The sequence below is a fragment of the Simochromis diagramma genome, unplaced genomic scaffold (assembly GCF_900408965.1).
Source record: "Simochromis diagramma unplaced genomic scaffold, fSimDia1.1 OVJJ01000596.1, whole genome shotgun sequence".
NCBI classification, from domain to species: domain Eukaryota; kingdom Metazoa; phylum Chordata; class Actinopteri; order Cichliformes; family Cichlidae; genus Simochromis; species Simochromis diagramma.
In genome coordinates, this window is record NW_024387245.1 from 13,452,801 (window position 1) to 13,479,405 (window position 26,605).

Genomic DNA, 26,605 nt, shown 5'->3' on the forward strand with positions numbered 1-26,605 from the left:
CTCAGTTAATTTCATTCAATTAAAATTTAAAGCAGTTGTGTGCAATATGTGCGCAAAGGTTGTGCCGATGTATGGTTCATAACAGGGGTTTTAACTTAATCAGGAAACAGAATCAGGAAACGACGTAGTGTGGGTTACTTCCTCGCACTGTCAAATAAACACATAGTTCCTGAAAACATCTGAAAAAGCAAAACTCCGACTCCACATCTGGGAAAAGCTAAGCAAATAATCTTAGTTTAACAAACCGTACAATTCTACTCGGAACTTCTTCGGATAGATCCGCCCGGGTAGAGTTAAACCAGACACGGTTATGCAGGTGGTAGCATATGTGATGAAGATGAGCTCTCAGTCACTTCGTTATAGAAGAGCAGTGGATTGCAGCAGTTAGCTAAGTGAGTTTCCGTTTACCTCGTTGTTTGTCAAACTTCCTCTTCGCTGGCGAATTCTTCGAATTGATTTACCACTGATCCCACCTTCGGGATGATTCTGGTGCGTCAAAACGTCAAATTAATCATTTCCTAAACTGTTTTCGTTCTATATTAGAGACTAGGCGAGCTAGCTCTGACGATACCTCGCTACCGTCTGACAACAAAGGCGCGGGGTGATGACGTAGTTTGTTTGAGCATGCGCAGAGTCCTATGGGAGCACTCGGTTACTGTTTGGTATCGCCTATATCATTCTCCTACAACGCTTCCAGTGTCCTCTTAGTCGGTAACCCCGCCCAGTCGGTGTAACCCGTACAGATATCGAACATCTACCAGGTGGCCATAACATACAGTCTCGTGGTGATGACGAAATAGATGTCAAACGCGTTTTCCCCGATGGCTTTTGCCCAGGCTGACACGCTTCTGTGAAGACTTTTTGAAGTAAGTGTGTGTTCTGGTGCACTTTACAGTTGAGGCTTTTATTTTGCTGGGTTGTTGTTGAAATTAAGGGTAGCACTGTGCTGAACACAGTTCACTTTGGTTCAATTTGCCCCCTGTAAGAATGGAGAGAAGTCTTACTGACCTTCTCAACCCCTCAGCTATAGAGTCGTACAGTTGGTTAACCTAAATGTGCATGGGCTTGTATGATAGCTCCCAACTGCTGTAACTGCTGTGAAATTTGCACCGAATCGTTCTGGTGCTGTATGCAGGAGCGAGTCCACAGTAATATAAAAACACATGAATTTTTAACGTCATGTTAAGTTGCGCATGTGATGTGCCCCATAGATGGCTGGGGCGCACGTTTCTTATTGATTTGTGTGTTTGATTTGATTAATTGTGAAGTTACTGTTGGTGTCAGTAAAACTAGGTGATGCTGTGTCATGTTGCTCTAGTTTGTCCTCTTATAGTCGGAAAAACTACAAAATTATCACTTTCATACCCAGCTGGGTAACAGGAAGTCTGTGAAAAGGTCCAATAAAACACGTACATAAGCAATAGTTCCTGTTTTTACATATTTAGACTCACTGGATATTAGGTTCATCTTGCCTGTATTGGATTGGGGGCCATTTGAGTCCAGTAAACCCACTGTCATTTTCAAGAAACCAGTGCTTTCTGGTGTTATTTGAGCTATTTGAAACTGTGCCATGGGTTGCATCATCATTGCTGATTTGAGGCAGGATGGATGCATGCTGCAGCAGAAATCAAGACTCATCAGACCAGGAAACATCTTCCAGTCTTCTGTTGTCTAATTTTGGAGAGATCGCGTTTATTATAGCCTCGCTCTCCTGTTCTTAGCAGACAGGAATGGCACCCAGTGTGGTCTTCTGCTCCTGTAACCCACAGTGTTCGGCGTGTTGTGCACTCAGTGATGCTGTTGTCTATACCTTGGTCGTAACTAGTAGCTATTAGAGTTATTATTATATCTTCCTGTCACCTTGAAGCAGTCTGACCATTTTTCTCTGGCCTCCAGAGACAATTCAACCAGAGAACTTCTGCTGACTGGATATTTACTCTTTTTCTCTGTAGACAGAGTGTGTGGGGGAAGCAGGGATGAGACACGTGCCTTTGTCTAATTGTAAAGCCATGTCATTTAAATATGATGTGTGACAAAGCTGAATTATGAATTGTTGCTGTATAAATTGTGTTCATTATCACAGATATAACATTCTTCGTGACTTTTTTTTTTCAATATTTGGGACTTTTTTCAAAATTAAATTCACAACATGAGACAGTGTGGCAAGATATCAAACCTTATTTTAATCGCACACAGAGTGTGAAGACAAGAAGGTTTAGTCACGCATTCAATCACCCAAAATAAACAGCTGTGTGCCACTCCTGTTTTTGTACTATGATGGTTTAAAAAACCAAGAAAAAAACCCACTTTGGCAATAGTGGCACTTTTGCTTCGTTGAGTAAAGCTCTGCCAGAGAACCTTTTCTCTACTCCAGCTGCACCTTTCAACACTGGGTACTAAGACTTGGTCACAAGAAATGAGTCTCCATTTCATCATTTCTACATTATGCTGTGGTAAAAACATATTCATCAACACATTATGCTGATTGATTGTTATATCAGTCGAACTGCAGTGCTACTATGTGATGAAATGATTCGTTTGAATTGATGGAATCCTCAAGCCTGTAACAATGTGAAGTATTGTCTGGTGCCTGCTTCTAAAATATGGGGATCTTTTGCATTTTTGGTATTAGACAAAAAAGAACATTTGAGGAAAGTTTAGGAATTCGTTACACACTAAACCAGGTGTGCTCAATGGTTTTTAATGAGAAGAAAATAATTTGTTTCGCTCCCAGCATGAACATCTTGTTTGAGGAGGCAGAGCCATGCAGAACATCATCAGATACTCTGCTGTGTTGTTCGCTGCTCAGGCTGCAGAGCGAAAGGAGACAGAGCATGCGGGTTCACCAGCTGGTTTCTGCTGCTGGAAGACGCAGGGTGTGTCTGCAGCTGCTGCCGTGTGTGTGTGAAATCTACAGGACGTGAGGCTACAGTATCCCACTGAACACCTGTGCCTCACTCTTTCTGCTCGGCTGGCTTCTTAAAGAGATCTGTCACCGTCCCGCATCTCGGCCTATCGTCTCTGCCACATTGTGGCGTGTCGCATCATACTTGCTGGGAAACCTGCCAGCCGTGGATACCTGTTTTGGGCTTGTACTGGAGGTGGTGGTGTACTGTGTAGCCTAAATATTGCCGCAGGAATGAGTTTGGATGTTGGTTAATATCTGGAGTGAGCGGTGGATTGACTCCGGGGGATTAGTGGTAGCTGGAGGTATAATGGCGAACAGTGAGGTCAGTGTCATGTCTGGTTGGAGACAAACCACACCCAGTGGCTTGTTTAAAGCTCACTGTGACACAGCCTTTGACTTAAAATGTTAAATTTGGGTATTAAGACTCTTCAGACGGTGTGTTTCCCCTCACAGGTCGCAGTTATAAATACACGAGGCACAATAGAAGATGTCAGGCGGGCAGCAGTGCACCGCACGCTGTTCACAACCACTGACTGTGAAAGACAGGCTTTAGAGTCTTGTTTGTGTCTGGGGGGCTTAAATATCTCCGTGCTTTTCTGCACTTGTGTGTGCACACCGAGGGTCAGTGACACAGTTCACAGTCAAGAGCCTATTTGTGAGGTGGGGTGTGATTCGTCCATTGAAAGGCAGGGCCTGCTGTCATATTGTTGTTTTTTTGGGGTTTTTTGAATGGGAGGTTCCCCCCTCAGGAATGCCCAGACGAGTGCGCGTGGGCTGAGATAATGGTTAGCTTTATCCCACAGATTTATGAGAAATGGCATGTTTTTAAGTGTATGAGTGTAACTGAATGTAATGTAGGTGGTAGAGCTGACTGTTGAAAGCTTCACAAAAACAGTGACGTGTGGATGGATTTATAAGAACCAACCGTCTGTGTTCTACTTCGAGAGAAACTCTGGTCAAATGCATGGGCTGTAATTCAGGTGGAAAGGATTCATTTTTTTTGGAATACCAGAAAAATAATAAACTTTTATTTATTTAGATCAGTTGATGAGTAATTTTTGAGCTGCTCTCAAGAATTTCTTATTCATAGGCTTTTATCTCTGTTTCACAACCCAAACACGCACATGATTATTCATGAAAAGAGTTTATTTCTTTTTTTTATTATGTTTTAAGAGGATCGTGCACATTAACATGCACACCGAGACTCATGTAAATGTGCTTTAGTTACACTGGCTGATTTTCATCTGCAGTCCCTGGCAGGTTTACAACGTTTGCACAGAGCGGGGAAAAAGAAAGACTTAGTTACACTATAAAGATAAACGTAGTTGGCCACCTACACAAACCCACTCCATGACACTTTAAGCACACAGTTTTTGTGCTGATGTTAATACCAGAGGAGGTATGAACAGTTATCAAGACCATTCACCTTCGCACCTGCGACCAGTTTAGAATCACCTAGCAACCTAACCCCATGCGCATCTTTGGACTGTGTGCAGACACAGGAAGAACATGCAAGAAAGGCCCCAGCTGGATTCAAACCCAGGATCTTCTTGCTGTGAGGCGACAGTGCTAACCACCGTGCTTCCTTGGCTGTGTTGCTGTGGTATTTAAAAGCTTCTATTTTGCAATAATATCACTCCACTCAGGGCTGATTGTGGAATATCTACAAGGGAAGAACTTTCACAAAGTGACTTTTTGGAACAGCGGCATCCTGTTACAGCACCACGCTCGAGCTCTTTAGAGTGAACATTTGTAAAGACAATCTGCACGGCTAGGTACTTGAATTTACACAACCGTGGCAAAGGGACTGAAAAAACCTCTACCGGATAGTGTAACATAACAGCATGTTCACAGTCAGAAACAGAGTAAAAGATCACTTATAAACCTCACAGGGGAAAAAATTAGTTACAGAAATTTGGGAAAAAAATTAGATCAGATCAGCTGTTTATCAAGCAAACATTAGTTTATGATGTCATTATGTGCTCTCACTTAATAACAGGTTTCATTTACTTACAAAAGAGCAAATATTGATCATTCATCTGCAAGTCAATCCCTTTTATTTGATTTGAATGCTTTAATAATTTATGGAGACCGTAACAGAAATGCTACAAAGCAAATGTAGCAGATGACAGATTAGTAGGTTGCATTCATTTTGATTTAGTTGCACTTCTGTCAGAAATTATCATGCATTTACTGAGGTGCACACAGACTACGGTACTGTACTGTTAGAAGAAGATGAAGGCCTACCTCCTGCTGGCTGATATGAGCTATTACCTCATTTTGATTAATATTACCAGCTGTGCTTTCAACTGCTTTTCTGATTGAATTGTAGCTCTGTCGAATGTAATCACATGTTGCCCTTCCAAACTCAGCTGTATAGCATTTATCTACTTTAAAATGTTTTGTTAATTTAAACTCTTTTTTTCCCCCCTTTTCGGTGTCAACAGTTATGGCTTTGAATCATCTGAGCTTGCTGCGGCCTCTCCTGTGTCAGCCCCTGCTGCGACATGTCAGGTCTCCGCTCACATCCAGAGTCAGCCTTAGGCCTCTTCTGGCTCCTGACGCTTTCCACCACCCTGCTCCTGCTGTATGCATCAGGCTCTACGCCACCAAAAAGGCCAAAGGTCAGTGAGGAGATTGCTGAAGTTAACTTGTACAACTTCCATGACTCTGCTGGCACAAATGTGATGTTATTTATCTAGATAAGTCTCCACTCTTCCCTCGGTTTTTTCCTTCTTTCTCTCGTTTAATCTTCAAAGCCAAGGCAAAGGGCCAGTCAGGGAAGGTGAGCATTAATTCATCTCTGGTGGAAGACATCATCAGTCTGGATGAAGTGAAGGAGGACATGACCACTGTTCTCGATTCGCTCAAAGATGACTTCACACGAAACCTCAGCATCCGAACCTCGCCAGGTAGTGAGCTTATCGTACTTTTCTTTCTTTCTTTTTTGGACTGTGCCTTTCATTCCTCTTGTTTTAGTACAAAGTTCAAAGCCGAGAACAAAGGGTTACCAACAAGGCAGATGAAGCATGAAAGCATTACCTCTAAAGTTAAAAGAAACGTTCAGACATCACTTCATGTACGTACAGTCCAGACTGAAAACATTAAGACAGTTAAACACGTGGCAGCTAAACTTTACCTGTGTGCTCGTCCAGCTTTTGTTCATGCACAGAAAAGCTCACCAGTGCCTCACATAACAAGGATATCACAAAGAGGAATATTCCACAAAGGCATGTGGATTCTGTGTGAAATGTGAATGGAAACAACATTTTAAAATAGAACATAGATAATATCAACTATTTCAACTGAGGAAATCTAACATTTTAAGAAAATTATTGTCTTATTTTGAATTTGAGATCTGGTTGCAGCAACAAGTCTCATAAAAGCTTTAAACTGCATTGCATCCTCTCTTCTTTTAACAACAGTCTCTAAGCATCTGGGGACTGAGGAGTCCAGCTGCTGGACTTTTGGGAGAGGAATGTTGTCCCATTTGTGTCTGCTATGAGTTTCTAGCTAAGCAGTCCCAGGTCTTTTTTTGTCATATTTTTCATTTTCAGCTGGTCAAAGGTCTGAAATGCCAGCAGGCCTGTTCAGCACCGCACCCTTCTGCTACAAAGCCGTGCTACTGACTGGTTGAGATATGATGTCTGAATTGAAGCACATGTTGCTCTAAAACCATTGAGCATTGATGGTACCTTTCCAGATGTACACGCTGCCAATTCTGTAGGCTTTAATGCACCATCTGAGATGCCGGCTTTTGAACCGAGTACTTATAATAAGCTGGACGGTCCCTCTCCTGTGTAGTCCAGTGTCCATATTTTCCAAATAGAATTTCACATTTTTATTCATCTGACAACAGAACAGTTTTCCACTTTGCCGAACAGAGAAGATGGCAGCATTCCTGGATCGCGTTCACGTGTGGCTTCGTCTGACAGAGCTTTAACCTGTATTTGTGGTCATCACGGTGAACGGTGTTCACACACGGTGGTTTCTGAAATGTTCCTGAGCCCATGCAGTGATTTCAAAGACAGAATCATATCAGTCTTTAATCCACATTGCCTGAGAGCTCGGAGATCACAGGCGGCCAATGTTAATTTTTGATGATGTCGCCATACAGAGAGTCTTTTGATGATATTATGTACTGCAGATGATGTTGGAGAAACCTCTGCTCATCTTTACCACCACCAGGGAGGTTATGTTTTTGACATTCTGTCTGTAAACCCGATAGTTTGAAAGGTCTTCAATCAATTCTGATCAAACTTTGTAGGTTTTGAGTCAAGTGGGGTCATGTAAACGATCCATTAAAATTGAACGAGAGAGAAAGAGAGAATCTAAAAGACGATGACGATAAACAGTTAAAGCCTTGGAGAAGTCGATAGACATCATGCTGGTAATGGTGTAAATGATTCTAAGCATTTATTATTATTGTTTTCCTTCACGGGCATCTTTCCATTTACTTTTGTGCTCCTAAGCTGTTAAAAGAATTACGTCTCCCACTTAGTTCTTTTCAGATTTCTGCAAACCTGCTCGAATTACAGCTGAAACCTTAGAGTGTTTAGGTGAGCTGCATGTTTTTGAGAGGGGGGGTTGGGGCTAATTTTCATCCTAAAATGTGAAAAGTTGCTCTTGTTCACATCTTTAAAGGAAAATATGCATTTATGATGAAGACAGATAAGTTTTTGGGGGTTATATTAATGCCAGAGGAAGACATTTAATGTGGTATCCATTATTTCGTTTAATTCTGAAATGAAATAATGGAGGGAAAAAATGGGTAACTGTCCAAATATAGTGTGCACAGTGTGCACTGTAGTTAACAGGGGGGCTTTTTCTTAACGTTTTTAAAACTTTTGGAATCAAAGTCTTTCTGGGACACGGCGCCAAAAGGCTTAGCATAAAGAGATCCCTATTTGATGTTACCTTGACCCCGCCTTGGCCCCTGTTTCCCCAAGTACATCCAGGTCACAGCCTTTTTCTTTTTTTTTTCTCTCTGCATTTTAATAAATGGGGGCGCGCTCGGGGAGTCAGAGGTGGGGTGTGTAATGGAAGCTCCCGGGGGACGAGGCAGCTGCCTGAATCGGACTTCAAACTGAAATTACTTTGAATTTGTTCCACTTTTCTTCTGCACACGTATCTGATTTGCTTTTAGTGTAGTATTCCTTTTTTTTCTTTTTTTTTTTTTTACACAGAATGAAGACACATACAATATCATGAACCCTTCAGTGTCCAGCTTTGCTTTTCACATTCCCAACTTTTCTTTTTTCTAATCCGGTTATCACTCAACTGATTTTTTGCTCTGAGTCATTTTCTGTGTGGAGCCCTGCCTCTATTACTTTTGTCTTATAATTTTCCAGTGCTTCTCAGCTTCATACTTTGTCTTTTGACTAGATAAGACCAGATAAGAAATTTTTAAACCACCTTTTTACAATTTTATAACGCGTTTCAGTTAAAAGTTCCCTTCATCGCTTCCTCTTTTTCCAGTCCTTTCTACCGTTTTTTTGCATCAATCCCTCTGTTCTGTCATCCTTCCTGTGTCCCCTCCCCCTAATCTATATATCCCTCGCTCCTTTCCTCTGGTCCATTCATCCCCCTCTCCTCTGTCCAGCTGGACAGTAATCCAGGGAGGCAGCAGGACTTAGAGTTGACAGCAGAGATGAGATGGTGGAATGGGATGACGTCAGCTGTCCGAGCGTATGTGTGTGTGTTGTTCATGAACCTCTCATCTGGCTCTCATTAAACTTATGAGAGTGAGTGTATGACTGTATGTACTGCTGTTTGTTGCCATGAGTCTGTACTTATGTGTGCAGCAAACACGTAGCAGAAAGTCAGACAGATAAATGCAGAGAGAGGGAGATTAGTGCTACGCCCACCATCTCATGGTCATCGCAGATGGGTAATGGGACTTGGAAACTAGCGCTGTGTCCAAGAAAACATTGTTTAAAGTAGACTTCACATTCTTGTTTCTCGCAGACGGGTAAAAACAACTAGCTGAAACATGGATATCGCCATTTCTTAAGCTTTTAATCAGCATATACTCTCATTGCGGTAATTGTAATCCGCCCAAGCTGCAATGCATGTGGACACCCGCTGCTCACATCACATGTAGGAAATCATTAAATTACCGTTTTGGAAAGAGCACGGCTATGAGGATGCACTCATTGGATGCGTGTGTGTGTGTGTGATTGAGCTGGTTCGGAGCGTGGATCTGCAGAAATTAAACTGAATAAAAACATGTCCAGCTGTCTTTGTGAGAACTGGTTTTGGACGTCAGATTTATGAAATTTTTACAGGTTTTTGTAAAAGAGTGTTTTGGCCTGCCTCCTTTTTTTCACACTCCTTCAAAAGCCTGTTTGAGGGTGAAGACTTGGTTTTAGGGAAACTTTAGAATTAGGTTTACCGAGTTTTTCCTGGCTGAAAACGCGGCTCTGTGCTGAGACTACACACATAAGCACATCAGTCCACATACGGTAATGAGTCTTACTTAACAGAGCTATATGCATTTTCCTTTTACCCCTGGCCATTTGATAAAGAAAAGCATATTTATCCTGGAGTAAATAAAATAAAACCACTTTAAAAAGAAACGCCTGAAGTATTAATTTATCACAGCCCTGGTGATTTTCTTTGGGAAGAAGGCCAATAGAACAGAATTTTATATGCAGGAAAACCCCAGAGTTTAGTTTAGGGTTGGACTGGAGGTCTCAAAGTTTTCATGACTAAGAAGCCGATGTATGATTTAGGACAGCGCAAAAAAAATGCACTAATCCAACATATTTAGCGTTTGTAGCGCGTCAGAAAATGGTTATGTTGGTAATCGCCCTTTTTGTGCTGTTGGCATTTCTCGACAGCACCTATATTTGTAAATTTCTTCTAACAAGGACACTTATAATCAGACACAACCGGGCACAGGTCAGAGCACTTACACAAAATCATAGTGCTGCCTTTCACTGGATTCAAATCAGTGCAACATTTTGTCCTCAACAATCGGAGCAGAAGTAAAGCTTTTCACGTGTAAACGAGAACACCGTTCAGCACACACAGATGCAGTATTATTACTCCACAGCTTTGCTGTTATGTGAAACAAAAACCATTTACACTATTGTTCAGAAGTTTTAAGTCGCCCCTCGTTTTATTTTGCTAGGAAAATTGGAGACTTGCAAATCCAAAGTCAGTTTGTACAAGTTTGAAAGTCAGTATTTGATGTAATCATCTTTATGCTTCAACACAGCCTGAACTCTCTTAGTCACACTTTCTAAGAATGTCTTTATGTAGTCCTCAGGAATAGTTCTCCAGGCTACTTGTAGGACATTCAGAGCTCTTCTTTGGTTGTTGGCTGCCTTTTATTCTGTTCTTTGTCAATGCGACCCCAAGCTGCTTCAGTAATATTGAGGTCTGAGCTCTGGGGAGGCAATCCATGACTGACATTGCTCCAGTGTGTTTTCTGTGCACATGTGCTTTTACTGCAGTGAAAGCATGCTTGGAATCATCGTTATGGTGAAAAATGAACCACTGTCAATCAGAAGATGACAGAGACTCCACTGTATTTTATAGATCAATCAATCAATCAATCTTTATTTATAAAGCACTTTTCATACAGAAAAAATGTAGCACAAAGTGCTTTACATAGTTAAAAGCAGCCCACCCCACCCTCCAACTCACTCCCCACACTCTCAATACACATATATCCCCCCACCCCCACCCACACACACATACACACACGCGCACACTTAAAGAGTAAAAATTGGGCTGGGCTCGCATGAGCCAAGTGAGGAAACATTATAACAGAGAGCCGTCTGCACCGGGAGCCGGTCACAGACCGCAGCCTCCGGGCTGGGCACACAGCAGGAGGGAGGCCAAGGAGCCCCCCAACCAGGCTGAGAGGACCCCAGAGACCAGCAGCCACGGTCAATAACAGCCCCGGTGCAGAGAGCGCCCTCCGAGGAAACACTGGAGATATGACGCAATACGATATATACAGGGTAAAATGATAAAATAAATAAGATAAATAAGAACAGGATACAATATAAATATAAATATAAATAGAGTAAGAAGATTAAAAAATGAATAAGAATAAAATCAAAAAATATTAGGTAAATCCTAAATTAATAATAGAATAACAGGATAGAATAAATAAGCATAAAAAATAAATAAACGCTAAGTAAAAGCTATGTAAAAGATGCCTGTAAACACTCACTGTTGCAGCCTAGTCTTGATCTCCTTCATACATACTGATGATAATTTAAAAAAATTCCACTTGGATTTGCATCCCATTAAGAACTGTTGCTAAGAATGGATTCGTTCCTGTTCTACTGTAATTTGGCATACACTGCACAGCTCTTTGGTAATCACCTCGTTGGTGCAAAAATATAAATTGGTGCAAATTTCATTTCAGCAAAAAAGTGCATTTAAAATTGGTTTTTTTGTTAGGTTGGGCGTTCATCCTTGAACGATTCATAGGAAAGTGTTAAGTGACTTAAATAATTACAAAAAAATGGGGTACAAAGACTGGACTGAAAATGAGTCATTGTTCAAAGAAAATGAGAACTATTGATCAAGATCACTTTTATAAGAATTACAATAAAGTCTGGCTTCTTGGAAGCAAAATATAAAGCCATGAGAGGTGGCTCAAGACTTTTGCACAGTACCTCTTTCCTCAAAAAACTGACTGGAGCAGGCAGCAGTCACTCCAGGAAAGGGAGAACTACCAAAAGGCGAGAACTGCTCATCCAAACAACCTCAAACTGAGCACTGGGCTTACTCGGGTGAACGACATTACAGCCAGCAAGTTTGCAACGGTTCAGACAAACACTCGCTGAGATAGGCGAAGGAGATGGGAACTGATATAAATTTTTACAGCACCTTTTTAAAAGAATTTGGCCTGACAAGACGCAAAGGAGGGAAAAAGTGCAAATTAATGTGGTACGTATCCTGATTACACCAACACCCAGACGCAGCATACAGCTTAAAATCTGTTTTTGGTATCGTTAAAAACTCAACGTGTTTAAAAAATAAAGAGCATTTTAGCCAAATTTCATCCGATATCTCAACCAGTTGCCACCCCCTCTCACCATCCATCTTTGTAGCAATGACCGACTGTCTGCCGGCCTGCCTGCTTAAAGTACTTGCAGATGTGCTGGTGCTCGTTGTGAAGGTGCAGGTAACAAAGTCAGACAGGCAGAGATATGGGCATGAGCTGTCTGCATGTACACAGAGGGACAAAGTAAAAAAGGGAGACGGTATAATTGGCAGCAAAGTAGGCAGCGTGTCAGCTGATATCCGTGTTATCACATCATACCAACCTTTTATTTTTAATTCATTGCAGCTGTATCTTATTTTTTGATTGGATATGTCTCTCTCTTTTAACCCTTGAAATCATATGATAAATTGATCTTTTAGAGAAAACTACACCACTGGCTCACCTTCGGTTCACCTCACATTTCCACAATCACACACCACTAGCGCAGCCCCCCACCGGGTGAGCCGGGAGGGAGTGATGTAAGGCAGAGGTGGAGAAGAAGGAAACAAGCGCGTCTGAGGTTAGCCAGATGGAGGATGGAGAGGAGTGGGTGGATGCAGAGAGGGAGGGAGGGACAGAAGTCAGCTTGTGTTGGCAAACATGCATTAGTTTCGTTCAGTGTTGACAAAGAGGGGAGACAATAGATCATGGAAACTTTTAAGAGTCTGACAGTGGTCTCAAAATTAATATTTTTTTACTGTGCTATTGCACGTTCCTCTGTCTATCTGTTAATCTGTCCAAAGGACTAAATGATTTTTCCCCACATCTATTCCATTACACCATAGCAACATCTTATTAACTATGTGCCAGTGCTGGTGTTAACACACAGGGTGAAACTCTATAGTCAGACCATTTTTATTTTTCAATTTGAGCTATTTTGCTTCCATAGCTTAAGCTCCAAAATACACATTTGGGACCAAAACTGGTCTGTTGGTCGTTCTTCCAGAGTAGTTAATATCTAATGATAAAATACTCCATCTGTATTATCATACATATATTTTCAGAAAGGTTGTAATGAAAAAAAGCCTCTGATTGATTTTTAAAGTGATATAAAGCTACTTGCAGCTGCTTTGTTACTCGTAAGTAGTCGCCGTAGCATCGCTCCGCATGTTTGATTTGGTAGATTTTCTTTTATCTCCTGAGACAAGCCCAAAGGCCTTGTTTGCCTCCTCCATGGATCAGACTGGGAATCATTCACTTGTTAAGCAAATGTGCAAATCACTGCAATACAAATGTTGGTTTAAAATTGACAAATTGAATGTTACAGTACAGGATTTTAGACGACACAATCAAAAAGAGATCTTTTTTCATACTCATAGCTTGAAATCTTCCAATTTAGGAGCGCTAACAAACTCTTATTTTCCTCTTTGTTTATATTTTGAAGGTTTTTACAGGAACCATTTGATAATATATCTTTAAGAGACAAATTTTACTTTGTTTGCAAAAGACTTGATTTTTTTTTTATGGCTCTTGAAAGTATTTTCTGATTTATGAAGTGATTAAAAATAGATTTCCCTCCATCTGTGAAGCAAGAATGAATGATTAACCTGGCTTTAACCAGAAATACAGTTACTGTTCTGTTAGTAATCAACTGGGCTGTTTCGTGGTGGTAACTGCTGCTTTTTTTTCTTTTTTTTTGATTTGCTTTCACCTGAAAGCTACAATTTACAGGTTTCCTCTAAATGCGTCACAGAGAGGCGATAATTAGGTTACTGTTTTGAAAAGAGGACAGCCATAAGGATGCATGTGAATATGAATGCATGTGTGCGCAGAAATGAGTTATTAAAACATGTGCTGTGCAAAAGTCTTGAGCCAGCCTCCGTTTCTTTATATTTTACTATAAAAATGGGGAAACGGGTGCAGTTATTCACTCAAACATGTTGAAATATACATGGAAATACAACATTTAAGGCATTTCATTTGAGTTTAATTCAAAGCTCATCTTTGAATGTTGGCTGCCTTTTGTTCTGTATCAAAATGATCCCGCACTGTTGAGGTCCAGGCATTGGGGAGGCCAGTCCACGACCAATATTCAGTTGTATATTTTTCTATCCAGGTATGCTTTTACTGCATTAACAGCGTGTTTGGGATCATTGGCATTGCTGAAAAATGAACCACTGGCAATCGGATACTTTCCAGGTGCTGCTGGAGCTATTTTGAGACGATTTTGCCAACACAACTCACTTAAATGCGTCCCCACACTGTGACCGAGCCTCCACCGTGTTTTAAAGATGGCTGTGGATGCTGACTGTTGTACCTCTCTCCTAACCATGATTTGCCAAGTTTTTCGCAAAGAGCTCTTTGGGAATTACTTTGTTGGTGCTAAACTATTATTTCATTCCCATCAAACTGTGTTACATTTGGCTATACAAATTATGTGTTTCTGCTAGTAACAAAATGCCTTAAAATACTTTTTAAAATTGATTCTATGGTCTTCAAAAATTGAAAAAAACAGCCAATGTCCAAAGAGACACTCTGAAAGACCTTCAGAGTGCCTGGAGAACTACTACTTAAAAAAAAAAAAAAAGTCTGGCTCCTTCAAAGAAAAATGTAAAGAAAATGAGAATGAATCTATAATTATAATTCTGGGGTCAATGCATATCATATCTTGCTGAAAGATGGATTTCATAATTAAAAACAACAGTAAGAGAAAAAGAATTAAAGTACATTAAATGTATAAGTTAAATCTGCCTTACAGTAGAACGGTTAGTCCTGTGATACGAATACAAAGGAAAAATCGGGATGCTACAGTGCACACAGTGAGAACAATGATGCCTAAACTGTCCATGAAGGTAAATAAATGAAGAAAGTAAACACTGGCATTGACCTGTATTTGTTTAGGAGCTCTGGATCACATTGTGGTGACGACTCAAGATGGGAAGTTCCCTCTCAAGCAGCTGGGCCAGATCTCCATGAAGTCACCTCAGCTCATTATGGTCAACATGAGCAGCTTCCCTGAAGTAAGACGATCTCTCTCTCACTCACTCACTCACTCACACACACACACACACACACACACACACACACACACACACACACACACACACACACACACACACACACACACACACACACACACACACAGTCAAACAGAGCACACACAGCTATGATTTCTTCCTACCGGTATCAGTTTGTCTCATATGGACAAGCGCGCAGTAACTAAGCTTTGTAAAAATAATCAGACGCACAGACAGATAGATGGTCCTCCTCACAGAAGGAAAAGTAAGCCAGACCAGAACTCGAATCTCACATCACTCTGTAAATGAAACCTGACCTACCTCTCTCTCTCACTATGCTGTGTCTCAGATGCTAATTGATTGATCACTCAGGGAGCCCTTTGTTCTGGGGTGAAAGATGGCAACAAAAGTCTGTATGTGTGTACTGCAGCGCGGATATGTCTTAGTGTGAGTTGTCACAGAATAGGAAATGACCTCATTTTACCCCCAGGTTAGGAAGGAATGGATTATTTTTCTTTTTTTGCTTCTTTTCGCTGCCTCCTTTGCTTTGTAGATTTTCACGTTTTTTGATGGCCAGACTTTCTGGTGGTCTGGAAAAGCTGAATGTGCTTGCATGTGTCACTATACAGTCATATATCCAGAGACGCTAATGACCGATATGCTCAGCTTTCTGCTGTCTGCTACATTTTCTTTGATCTCATTAAATATTGAACGAAAATATGTGCACAGTCCTTTATTCTTGCAAATGACAAACAAGAAAAAAATGATCTGAAAATGTTGCAAATGAAAATATCTCCACATATGTATGAATGAGGAAAAGTGCAGCAGACAGGATACAATACGGAAATATGCATAACCAGGGTTTTCCTGGCTCATTATGGGCCTTTGGGGGATTGGCTGTGCACAGCAATAAAGCACGGTCACCGGTTTCACTACAGAGACACAGAAATGTGTGCAATTTCTTACTGTTTAGGACTATTTCATTAATAAAATTGACTATTTTGCCTGTGTAAATAAACCCAAATTAACATGTATTTGTTTTCCATTTGGCCCCTTTGGATGGATGCCAAAATGTCATTTATGTGGAGGAAAAACTAAAAAACCAAGCCCAGCGGTGTTGGTATAATCTGGAAGCACACAACAAGAAATAAATGATTTCACTTCTTTAAACGGTTTGCTTTATTTGAGGGTGATTCTTAAACTAAATAGCTAGCTCTTAGTCTGAGTTTAAGCCCTTATACCAGGTCTGAACTCTCAAACAGACCTGAGAGAGGTGGAGTGAAAAGTAAGGATGGGCTGATTCTGGTAATAGTTTGTTCTAAAGGCCCATTTCAGTCACTCTGAATGCCTATGAGGTGTTTAGAGAAACTCTGCCCACGCCACCCACAACCACCATATTATCAACCTGTGGAAAACACCGCTCTGAAATTCGGGCACTTATGAAAAAAGAATGACTCAATTCTCAGGAGTTATGTCTAAGATCGTAAAAATAAAGTAAAACTAAACTTCCCGACAGTCCTTTTTTTTTCAGTTAAGTCATCACAGTGACATCATCAGACAATGTCATAAGTTGGTCTTTTTCATAGTGGAAGGTTGGGAACAACAGAAACTCGTACAAACAATCCGCTTTAGTCCTTCTTGAATCATAACCACCAGTGTTTTCCCAGCAACCAGCAGCCATGCTGAGGTCTGATTACTGTATTCTGTTTATTAAGAGACACCGACACACGCATGAACTTTCAATGATTTTTAATAAAAATGCATTTATTTTCTTTTGATTCTTTTTTTTTTTTTTGATTATTATTTATACTGGTTTATAATTCTACTGTTTTCTACTGGGATGGAGTTTACCTGGAAAACTACATGTAACATAATGTTAGTCACTGGACCGCTGTGCATACCTGAGAGGAAGAGGCAGTAAAGTAGAAGGCTGATGGAGGGAGAAGATGAGGATGAAGGAGACGGAGGGAGCTTGGAGGCAATGAGGAGAAAGTGGCAAGGAAGAGGAGTCTACTCCACCGTCCTATCCGCATTTTTTGTGTTTCAGCTGCTTCCTCTCATCCTTTTCTGTCTTTCCTCACATCTGGTCCAATCTTCAGTCTCCATATTGGTCTCCATCAGGTTCTTCCTCACCTCCTCCACTTTCTTTCCATCACTGCCTATCCTTTTTTTCTCGTATCTTCCATTTCTTGTTTGACTGTATCCAGTTCACTTTTTTTGCCCTCGGTTTCCTTCTGCACTTACTTTTAATACTTGTTTTGTGTCCTCCACAACTTGTTTTTCCTCACCAAGTTTATTTTTCTTTTTCTGCTTCTCTCAGCCACTCTTGCACTGCCTTTTGCACTTCCTCCAATTCTTTCTTGTCTTCCCACGGTTCCCTGTGCTTTTCATTAAGTCTTTTCTTGGCCCCTTTCTGCTTCCGTCTTTTCATCTTTCTTTCTCTCTTGTCATATTTCCTATTTGCTTCTGTCACGTCTTTCTTTACCTTCTTCAGTTGCTTTTTTTCCTCCTCTTTCAGTTTTTTGATTGCCACCTTAACTTTTTCCTTTTCCTCATCCAGCACTTTCTTTCTTCCTACAGTTTATTTTGTTCCTCCACAGCCTTCATCTCCTTCTCCAGTTTTTCTCTCTCTCTGCCATCTCCTTTGTCAGACTCTCCAGAGTGCTACAGTTTGGCATCCAAGTCTCCTTTTTTTTCCTTTTTTTTCCTCTTTTTAAGGTTTACATTGAGCCTCCCAGAGAGACTCCTTCTACTCGTTGAGCTCCAGTATTCCTGAGCTGCTCCCTCAAGCATTTCCCTTCCACCGTGTCTCTAAACAAGACCCCTCTAAACAATCTTCATCTTTCAGGTGGTTGTTTAAGTTTTTTTTTGTGGTTGTTTTTTTTTTTCTCCCTCCAAAAGTGTTAACATCCTGTCATGGTGCTGCTAGTTTTCTAGTTTTACAGTTATCTGTAATAGACTGTATTTGTTTTGTTGTTAGGAATTTTCCTTGACTTTGTTTGTGTGAAGGACACAAGTATTGGTGTTAAGACTCGCAGGTCTAGTGCTCATTGCTAATGACTTGTCAATCAGAGGTTAGTAAATGAGCGTATCCTGGGTAATCCTTCTTACTTAGAATGACTAAAATATCACCTGAAATGGGTGCGTGAGTGAATAATCTCAGCAGGAAAGTGTTTATAGAGGTCAGGGTTAAAGGTCATTTTCCCATAGACTTCTTTAGGACCGGGTGTCTGTCTGTGACCACAAGCATCACACAGAAGCTACATACTTCTTTGGTTTTAATGTAAAGGCTTTAAAAGCATGCAGGACCTGAGCTGCATGTCACATAAGTTGGCTGAATTGAACATTTTAACATTCTTTATTATTTTAACGTTTTGAACTGTTGGATGTTTGACTGAGATAAAACCCAGCACTTACTTTTAAAACTGTATTCCTGTACTGTTCACTTGCACCGTCATTTTTTTTCCAAAAATGCTCTTCATTAACCAATGTGCAGTGAATCTGGGTGGACTGCGAAGGATCCGCATTCTTCCAATTGCATATTTGGACTGCCTGTTTGTACGCAGCCTACCTCCATGTTTTGTACTTTTTGTGGTCGAGGGCAGTTGAGACAGAACTAATGGATGCTGCTTATAATAGAAAGTGTACTTTAAGCTGAGAAATGACCGTGGAGGATAACTTAAGAATGGTTAAACTTTTATCGTTTAGCCACAATTAATGCAAAAAATGTGCCAACAACACAGTTATGCAACTATATTGGCAAAAAATACTTAAATGACATTATGAATGAAACGTAAAAGCACTTATAATGCCGTAAAACGGTCCTTGTCAGTGTTTCACAGAAGCCGTGTTGACACAGATTAGTAGTAGTAGTAGTAGTAAACACAGGTGTGACTAATCCGAAGATTCTCAGACGGAGTGTTCATTTAAACAGGGCTGAATCATGACGAGTAGAGTGTGAGTCACTGAACTTTACACAGCTTTTTCATGCTACAGTCACACGAAGGGGGAAGCCGTAGTACGCTGTCACAGCAATGAACTCACAGTCATGTTTCCTGTGAAGACGGGGACCAGGCCTCCGACGACTCGCAGTAAGTTGTTGTCTTCAAAGCGGAGGACAGTCAAGTGATGGAGTCAGTCTGCTGACAGGGCCAGTCGACAGTCATGTGTAATCTGTGTTTGATAACACAGGGATTGTGATCAATCAGTGAGGACTGTGTACAGTACTGTGATCAATCAGTGAAAATCACAAATCTGTTGTTGTTTGTAGAAAATTTTGTTGCTGTCTGTATACATAGAAATTCATATTAGCATTTACATTCAGATTCAACCTCATCAGCATAATACTCATTCAGAAATCCCTCCACAGATCGTGCCACGTTTGCTTTAGAACAGCAATTTAACTGCAACAAGAAACTCAGCAACCTTGCTTCTATGTAGGAATATAACCAGAATATATTAAGTCGAGTTTCCTGTGGCAGACAAGTTGCACTCACCGCTGCAGACTGACTCAGATCAGTCTGTAGTTATTTGCAAACCTTAATAAATCTCTCAGTCCTTGCTCAGGTGGATGAGCAACACCCTCAAAACATGGGTAACCAGTTGGTCACCCCAACTACTAGGAGTCCGTCTCCAGCAGCAGCAAAAACCTCATTGCAATCACCGGGCAACCATTAATTGTTTTCCTAGGAGGTTTAGAAGAGGCCGCCATACTATTTTTACTCCGTAAATAAGTGTGATTGAACCACAATGGGTAATAATCAGGCTTTAATAATAATTAGCTTATAAATTAGCACTCTACCTTTTCAAATATGGTCACTTGCGGCCCCAAAAACACCAAAGATATTTTATATGCAGTCTGTGGTTAAAAGTGTCTGGTTATGTAGTGCGTGGACAAACTGCACAGCTTGCTGTTGTGCTATGTTGGCTACAGAAATGTTCCTGAACATTAACCTCCTAAGATCCGAACTCTTCCACGGCATGCATTTTTAATTTCTCTTTGATATTTGGGCTGATTGGGACCTGATGAATGTAAAAACAAAGAATTACCAAATTTTTGTTTCTAAGAAAAATAAGAGCCACATATGAGGATATTCGTTTAAAATTTCAATAGAACAGTGGCAATTTTAATGTCCTCGTAAGTGGATATCAGGCCCTTGTAGAGCAAAATTGAGGATTTTGGTCTAAATAACCCAAAATGTGATGTCCACATATGTGGACGCCAGGTCCTAGGAGGTTAATGTGACTGTGGCAGAATAATTCATTGCTCTCATCTCTGTAAAACAGAGATTCCTTAATTGGGGGCATTAGCAGGTCCTAAGTAAAGTGACTGTACACTGGCTATGACGACAGCAGATACAGCCTACATCTTTTCTTCTATATATAAAATGAGTAGAAGAGGCAGTGAAGGCAAACGATAAAAATCTGTCTCAGTAAAAAAAGTTAAAAGAAGCTTCTTTGCACACGACATCCAAGAGCTTTTCTTTTCCTTTTCTTTTTTTCCAGTACAACTTGCCAAACAAAAACCTGTTTTTAAATATCTTCCTGCACCTTCTATTTCCACAGCCAGTCACCTGAGGGCTGTGGTTTCCCTCATTTGTTCTCCAGGTGAAACCACAGCATACAAACAACATGCAAATCCAAGTATTTATCAACACCTCAAATCTGTGAAGTCAGTTTTCCACCTGAATCCGGAGTCTCTTTTTTTTCCTTCCCAGAAACTCTAGAAACCACAGACCACACACACACTGACGGACACACTCATCCACACGCACGCTACCCTGTCATGTCCCGTGTTACCCATGTACCACACAGAGGTGAGTCGTCAGTACTCTGAGCTAACAGGCTTATAATGATGCCTATCCATTACCAGGAACTACAGAGGCCCTGCCATTGTTTTCCATTCATTCATTAAGAGCAGGCTGGGACAATACAGAGAACAACATCTAACCACTACGCTCGGATCCGGAGGCAATTTGGTGTGTGTGTGTGTCCATGTTTAAGCATTAAATGTTTTTTTTTTAAACACACACACATTCCTCTCCCTTCGCCTATTTGCTTTGAACCAAGTCGTGAGCGTTTGATGTGAAACTTCAGTGTAATTTCTCTTCCTTTCCAACATATTAACCAGAACCTGCCCAGCCTTCACAGAGAAATTCCACTCGGGTTTTAGTAACCACCGGAGTGGTCGTCAGAGAGGGGAAATGGTGATGAATTTGATGCTGAGAACAATCAAACATAGGTATGGGATGAATCTATCACCCCTCGCTGAAAGAGTGCAACTGGAGGCCTGTTTCCCGAATGACTTTAACAAAAGAAAAGAAACCCCTTGAATTAATTTAATGCACACAAATAAATTCCTTTAATGTTGCTGCCATTTCTTTCCCCCAGTGGATGAGGCCAGAAGGAGCTGTTGAGAAAGCAGGATGGGTTAGTGACGGCTGAAGTAAGAGGAGGAAATCTTTTTTCTTTTTCTTTTCTCCACATGCATTGCACATTTGCTCGCTTTGCAAACTGAGTTATGAGGCTGTTGCGCTAGCTTGAGGAGTGTGGCTTTGTTCCTCTCCATTGTGTCTATGCACTCTTTTAACTGTAGCTTTATGGTCCTATGCAGTCATTGCTTAACTTAAGCTTCACTTGGTAGATAATGTCTCAGTTTTACACATGTAAACATGTCTTAATATGTCATTTTGAGTTTTAAGTGTATTTCTTAGTTCTGGGAAAAAGACCAAAATCCAGCTTCTCACGTAACTGTTGTTGTTGTGCGTTGTGTGTTTGTGGTCCAGTAGTTTCTCTGATCCTGTTGTTCTATCTCTATGCAGCACTGCTGCCTCTTCAACCAGTGTCCACACAGCGCTCTCCTTTTAATCTCCCCCAATCTTAATTCATTATAATGATGACAGCTCCAGTCTGGGGGGAAATTAATAAATCTTGATAAATTCAAGACAGATCCCAAGCTGTTGTTTAAGGATTCACCGGTTACCATAGAGATGCAGCTAACAGTAGTTGGATGTTGTATTATTATAAAAAAAACGATCCATTGGTGGGGTCTTACTTCTAGACTGTGACTGATATAGCTGCAGGCTGATATCAGTATCTGCATTCATAAAAGTAAAAATGAGAGAAACACCCTTCAACCATGCTGTGAGTGTTCATGTTGCATAGTTTTCCCACCAGAGGGCGCCCTGCAACAAACACAGCATCCTGCTGATCTGAGCAGAGTTGAGCACTTCCTATTTTCTTGGTAAGGACTCGTAAAGGGCAACAGGATAACAAGTGTTAAGGGAGGAGTGTTTGTTTTGTGTATCCGAAGAGGGGGAAAAAATTATACACAGTAATCATTCTACATATACTTCAATATAACTTGTGTAGTTCATGCTTCATGAGTCTTTCACATCTGTAACTCATAATCTTATAGCTCCTGTCTGTGTCATGTACATATGTAAAACATGTTTGCATTTACTGTTTGTTAAGGTGAATAAATATATACATGTTTGTCATTGTAATAAAACAACAATGCATAAATACACCCCCCATATTCACAGGCGAACAAAGTATAAATAACTTTTATTAATAATAATAATAACAATAATGTGGTAATGATTCTGCCAGAAAACCTTCAAGTACAACTGAGCACAAACTCACAAAGTTTGTGTGTGTGTTGATGTATCATCCACAAGCAGACTCTCCTGTGGGGTCACCAGGAGTCACCACCCTGCCCTGCAACCTCTCAGTCCTGTCCCACGGGGCCGAGTGTTGACAGTGGCCCGAGGCAATTCCACACTACATGGGATTTCCCTGACACACACACACACACACCACATACACACACACACACACACACCTTAATGATTGCCAGCTGGAGCTAAGCCACTACCTGCACTTGTAGATTTGCTTTTTATTCACTCCAGTGTGTGTGTGTGTGTGTGTGTGTGTGTGTGTGTGTGTGTGTGTGTGTGTGCGTGCATGTGCCCCCAGGCTACAGCAGCGGCCACCCGTGCCCTCAGAGAGAGCAGCATGAACTTAAACCCAGAGGTGGACGGGACGATCATCAAGGTGCCCGTTCCCAAGTGAGTCTCTCTTTGACGCACTCGCAGACAAACACGCCGGAGGCCAGAAAACATTTTTGCTCCCTTTAGCACTTTCCGTCTTTCACTTCTTTTTTTCTCTTTCACCTTTATTTTTCTTTTGGTATTCCTCTATTTTCCTCCTCCACTCGTCTCCGTGCTCTAAACTGACAGGTTTATTGACTTTTGCCTGTAGATGTATAGAGACCCCCGGTGTGACGACGTGAGGGTTGGGTCAGTCTCTTTCTCTTTCCCCCGGCCAAATCAAACAACCCGACACAAAACGATCAGTCACTCACTCACTAAACCGCTCTGCCTGTGTATATAAAGTATGTTTTTTTACATATACACACGTGCATGTGCGTCTCGGTGCATGAATGCTGTCTTGTGGTTATGTGCATGCATTATCATGAGTGTGTGTGTGCGCATGGAGCAGCAGGTGTTATTCTGGCAGAGGAGGGACACGAGAGTCAGACTGCTTTTCCCCCTGCAATCAGTCTCGGCACGCTCCAAGCCTACATTTGCATTTCCAAAGAGAAGGCGCTTCTTGATTGGCCCTGGAATCGGTAATTAGGCCGTATTGTTTGCAGTAAATAGACGGCGCACTTGGATTGTTTGCAAATAGTCCCTGAGGCAAAAAACAAGGGGGAAAAAAGCCAATTAAGGACAAAGAGGGAGAGTGAAATGGGAAGTAGGACTTTCTAAGTGATTAACAAATGCAGAGTGAATGCAAAGTTGTTAGGATGACGGATGTTTCGGCTCTGCTCTAAGGTCTGAGGAAGATTGTTTGGTGGTTGCTGCAAGTCAGAGCTAAGAGGATCAGACGTCATTTTATCATTTTATAAGCACTTAGCGTCCCCATCTGCACAAGTGAGGACCTTAGTTTTCATTATTTTGTTTTTCAGAGTGTATTTGCTCGTGCCACACAAAGTTGTGACTGCTTGTTAGTGTCTCTTACCGAAATGTTGTTGTTTCCAGGATATTTTTAATAAAACCTCTTTACCGTACTCTACAAAGCACAGTAATTACTTCCTAGCTCGTGCTTAAATGCGGTCAAACCGAGCTGGTATTAGACTTCATCTCGTCTTAAATAAACATGGTAAATACAGATGCATAACAGGCGGTTTGTGCTTGCAGATGGCAGCATACGCCAAAAGTGATGTCGAAGCTGCTGGCATGCAGCAAGAAGTCTCATTTCAGTATTTAGACCATCTCCCTTTTTTTCCCCTGTAACTTTGAATTATATATTTTTTTGTACTCTCGTTTTTTTGTTTTGCCTCTTCATTTCTGACATTTTTCCCGTTTCCCTGCAGAGTGACTCGGGAGCACAGGGAGAACCTGGCCAAGGTAGCCAAACAGCTCGGCAACAAGGCTAAAGACTCACTGAGGAGAGTGCGCTCTAATGCTGTCACACAGGTCAAAAAAGCAAAGGAAGCACACTCAGAAGACACAATACGACTCGTAGAAAAACAGGTAGGAGAAGAGGGATTCCCTGAGATTTAAAAAAAAAAAAAAAAAAAAAGTATAGCTTGAGGTGAGGAAAAGATCAAATAGTTTTTCCTCTGTCAGATATGTTTCCCTGAATGCAGCACGACCAGAAGTCACTTTCGTTGTGCTGCACAAAACTCTAAGAAAATATATTTGAAAAACTCATCAGAAATGTGTTGCTCTGAGGTTTTCCCTCCAAACCCCCCCCCCACCAAACTGAAGTGCCTAGTTAGAGTTTACCAGCTGTTGCAATCAAAACATGAACACTGTGAAAGGATACAGCTGATGACAAATGATAACTTTATCATCGCAAAGTTACAAAAAGTTATTTTATACGGGGACATGGTGAAGCCTCTCAGTTCATCTTCTATCCAATTCAAGCAGTTTTAGCTCCTCCCACTTTAAGAAACATTTGCCTGATTGGCTGCCCCTTGCAAACAGAAGGTTTGACCAGCAGGAGCTGGTGAGTCGACCATAGGATGTCAGCTCTCTTTGAGCTTGATCAGCATGCACTGTTATAAGAGCACATATTACAGAAAATAAGGAAAAGTGTAGTGAGTCCACTTCACTGATAATTTAACTATTGATCGTATTTTCTTTATTTGAAAACTACATTCAAAATGAGAAACTAGCCTCCACCCAAATGGAGCTCACCTCCGCTCACCCTCATCCTTTTCTGGAGCTGTTTCACGCCACCTCTTATTAGACCTCTGCTCTCTGAAGCGTTAACTTTCATTACTTTTGTTTTTTTCCTCCCCTCTCTCTGCCTACACAGATTCAGCAGATGGCAGACAACATTGCAGCAGACATCGACAAGCAGCTTGCAGCCAAGACCAAGGAGCTGTTAGGCTGACTGTGGAACTTGTTATTTGTGTCAATGTGAAACAGAGGACACTCTGAAAAGCAGCAACATATCCTTCTTTTTTTTTCATCTTGTTAATAGACAGTGACTGGATCATGTTGGGGAGGTAGTTTTTGTTCAAACCACATCTTGGGCTCTTGTTCCTGCCCACATCACTGGGTAAGACCACCTTCTTCTTTTTCTTTTTTTTTCTTTTTTTTGCTGCGTCGTGATATCTGCATAAACAAAAACTGGTACAAAAATGACAACAGACTACCCGTCACCTCCCTCCTCCCTTGTTACTCTTCCTGTCTTCAAACAAACAGCGAGAAAGCAACGAATGGACTTTTAATGGGATTTGTGGGCCTCCTCCTAATCAAACCCTTTGCCACAGGGCCTGTCTGTTTATATAAAAGCAAGCGCACCCGTCTCAATGTAAACTGGCTGCGGGTTTGTCTTGGTGGCAAGAGCGAGAGCGAGTTTGTTCCAGAGACGTAGGAGTCGACCAAACAGATGCCATTAAGATGCTGCCAAACATTTGTTTCACATTGATTCCAAGTCTGTTAAAAATGCACTTGAGGGGGGGAAAAGGGGCCTTTAATTTCTGTCCATGTTGAGGATTGATAATATGGCTACTCTCTTTTTTAAACACAATAAAGTTGGGAACGTAACGTTATTGATGGAGTCCATTAAAGAAACGCTGCTTTGTACCATGTGCGTCATCTTGTTCTCTCTTGTTTTCTTTTCATTTTCTCCACTTTATGTTTGAAGTCGCTCCCTCCTCCATTAGTTGGAGTGATAATGGACTTTTCCTGCGCACAGACCTCTAGGCCCTGGCACCACAATTGTCCATTAGGAGAAGGCTTTTAATGTTGTGCACTTGGCCTTTGCCTTGAAATAGCTGCACTCAGGAACTGTAGCGCAATAGCTGTTGAAACCAACATATGTTTGAATGAGAAACCCAGCGACACTCACTCACACACACAAACCCTGCTTTCATGTATGTGCTGTTTACAGCCATTATGTGGTCGGTGTCATCGTCTTTATCGTGATTTGTTTTGCTTCTTCCGCTACTGGTCACAGGCGGCCCACAAGTCAGACAGGTTTTATTTTAAGTTTGCCCACACACTTGGTCCTACAGCTACACAGTTCATTGGAGACCACAGAGCTCCAATTTTGCATCAGCTAGTTACATTTTAATCAGAGTGCCTTCAGACTTATTAAAAATGAATTGAGAAACCGTAACAAACCACATTTCTCTTTGGTATTTGGTAGCCACGCTGTGTTTCTGGTTAGAGGTTGTGACTTTTTTATGTTATTATATTTGCTCTGTCT

General features: G+C 41.2%; 3 protein-coding genes across 8 annotated transcripts in view; 1 reads left to right on the top strand and 2 right to left on the bottom strand.

Moving 5' to 3' along the window:
• Positions 1-583, bottom strand: part of rbm18 (RNA binding motif protein 18) — a 15,716-nt gene extending 15,133 nt beyond the window's left edge. For 2 of the 5 annotated variants that reach the window (XR_005699130.1, XR_005699129.1), the window contains exon 1: positions 409-583. The gene's annotated coding sequence lies outside the window, so the exon portion shown is untranslated. Of the gene's footprint in view, positions 1-250; positions 365-408 lie in introns of those variants that run through there. The other 3 variants (XM_040053350.1, XM_040053352.1, XM_040053351.1) reach the window with 3 other exon arrangements.
• mrrf (mitochondrial ribosome recycling factor) lies at positions 293-25,980 on the top strand. 2 transcript variants are annotated; one of them, XM_040053349.1, is made up of 7 exons: positions 293-392; positions 5,356-5,532; positions 5,668-5,820; positions 14,760-14,878; positions 22,853-22,944; positions 24,255-24,414; positions 25,205-25,980. In XM_040053349.1, the coding sequence occupies exons 2-7, from the start codon at positions 5,358-5,360 to the stop codon at positions 25,280-25,282; spliced, it is 777 nt and encodes a 258-aa protein (XP_039909283.1). In that variant the 5' UTR covers positions 293-392; positions 5,356-5,357; the 3' UTR covers positions 25,283-25,980. The 2 variants fall into 2 exon arrangements, with proteins under 2 accessions (XP_039909283.1, XP_039909282.1); XM_040053348.1 differs by lacking the exon at positions 293-392 and adding an exon at positions 755-866.
• Positions 22,703-26,605, bottom strand: part of LOC120747460 (programmed cell death 1 ligand 2-like) — a 25,911-nt gene continuing 22,008 nt past the window's right edge. Inside the window, exon 11 of the transcript XR_005699128.1 lies at positions 22,703-22,718. The gene's annotated coding sequence lies outside the window, so the exon portion shown is untranslated. The remainder of the gene's footprint in view (positions 22,719-26,605) is intronic.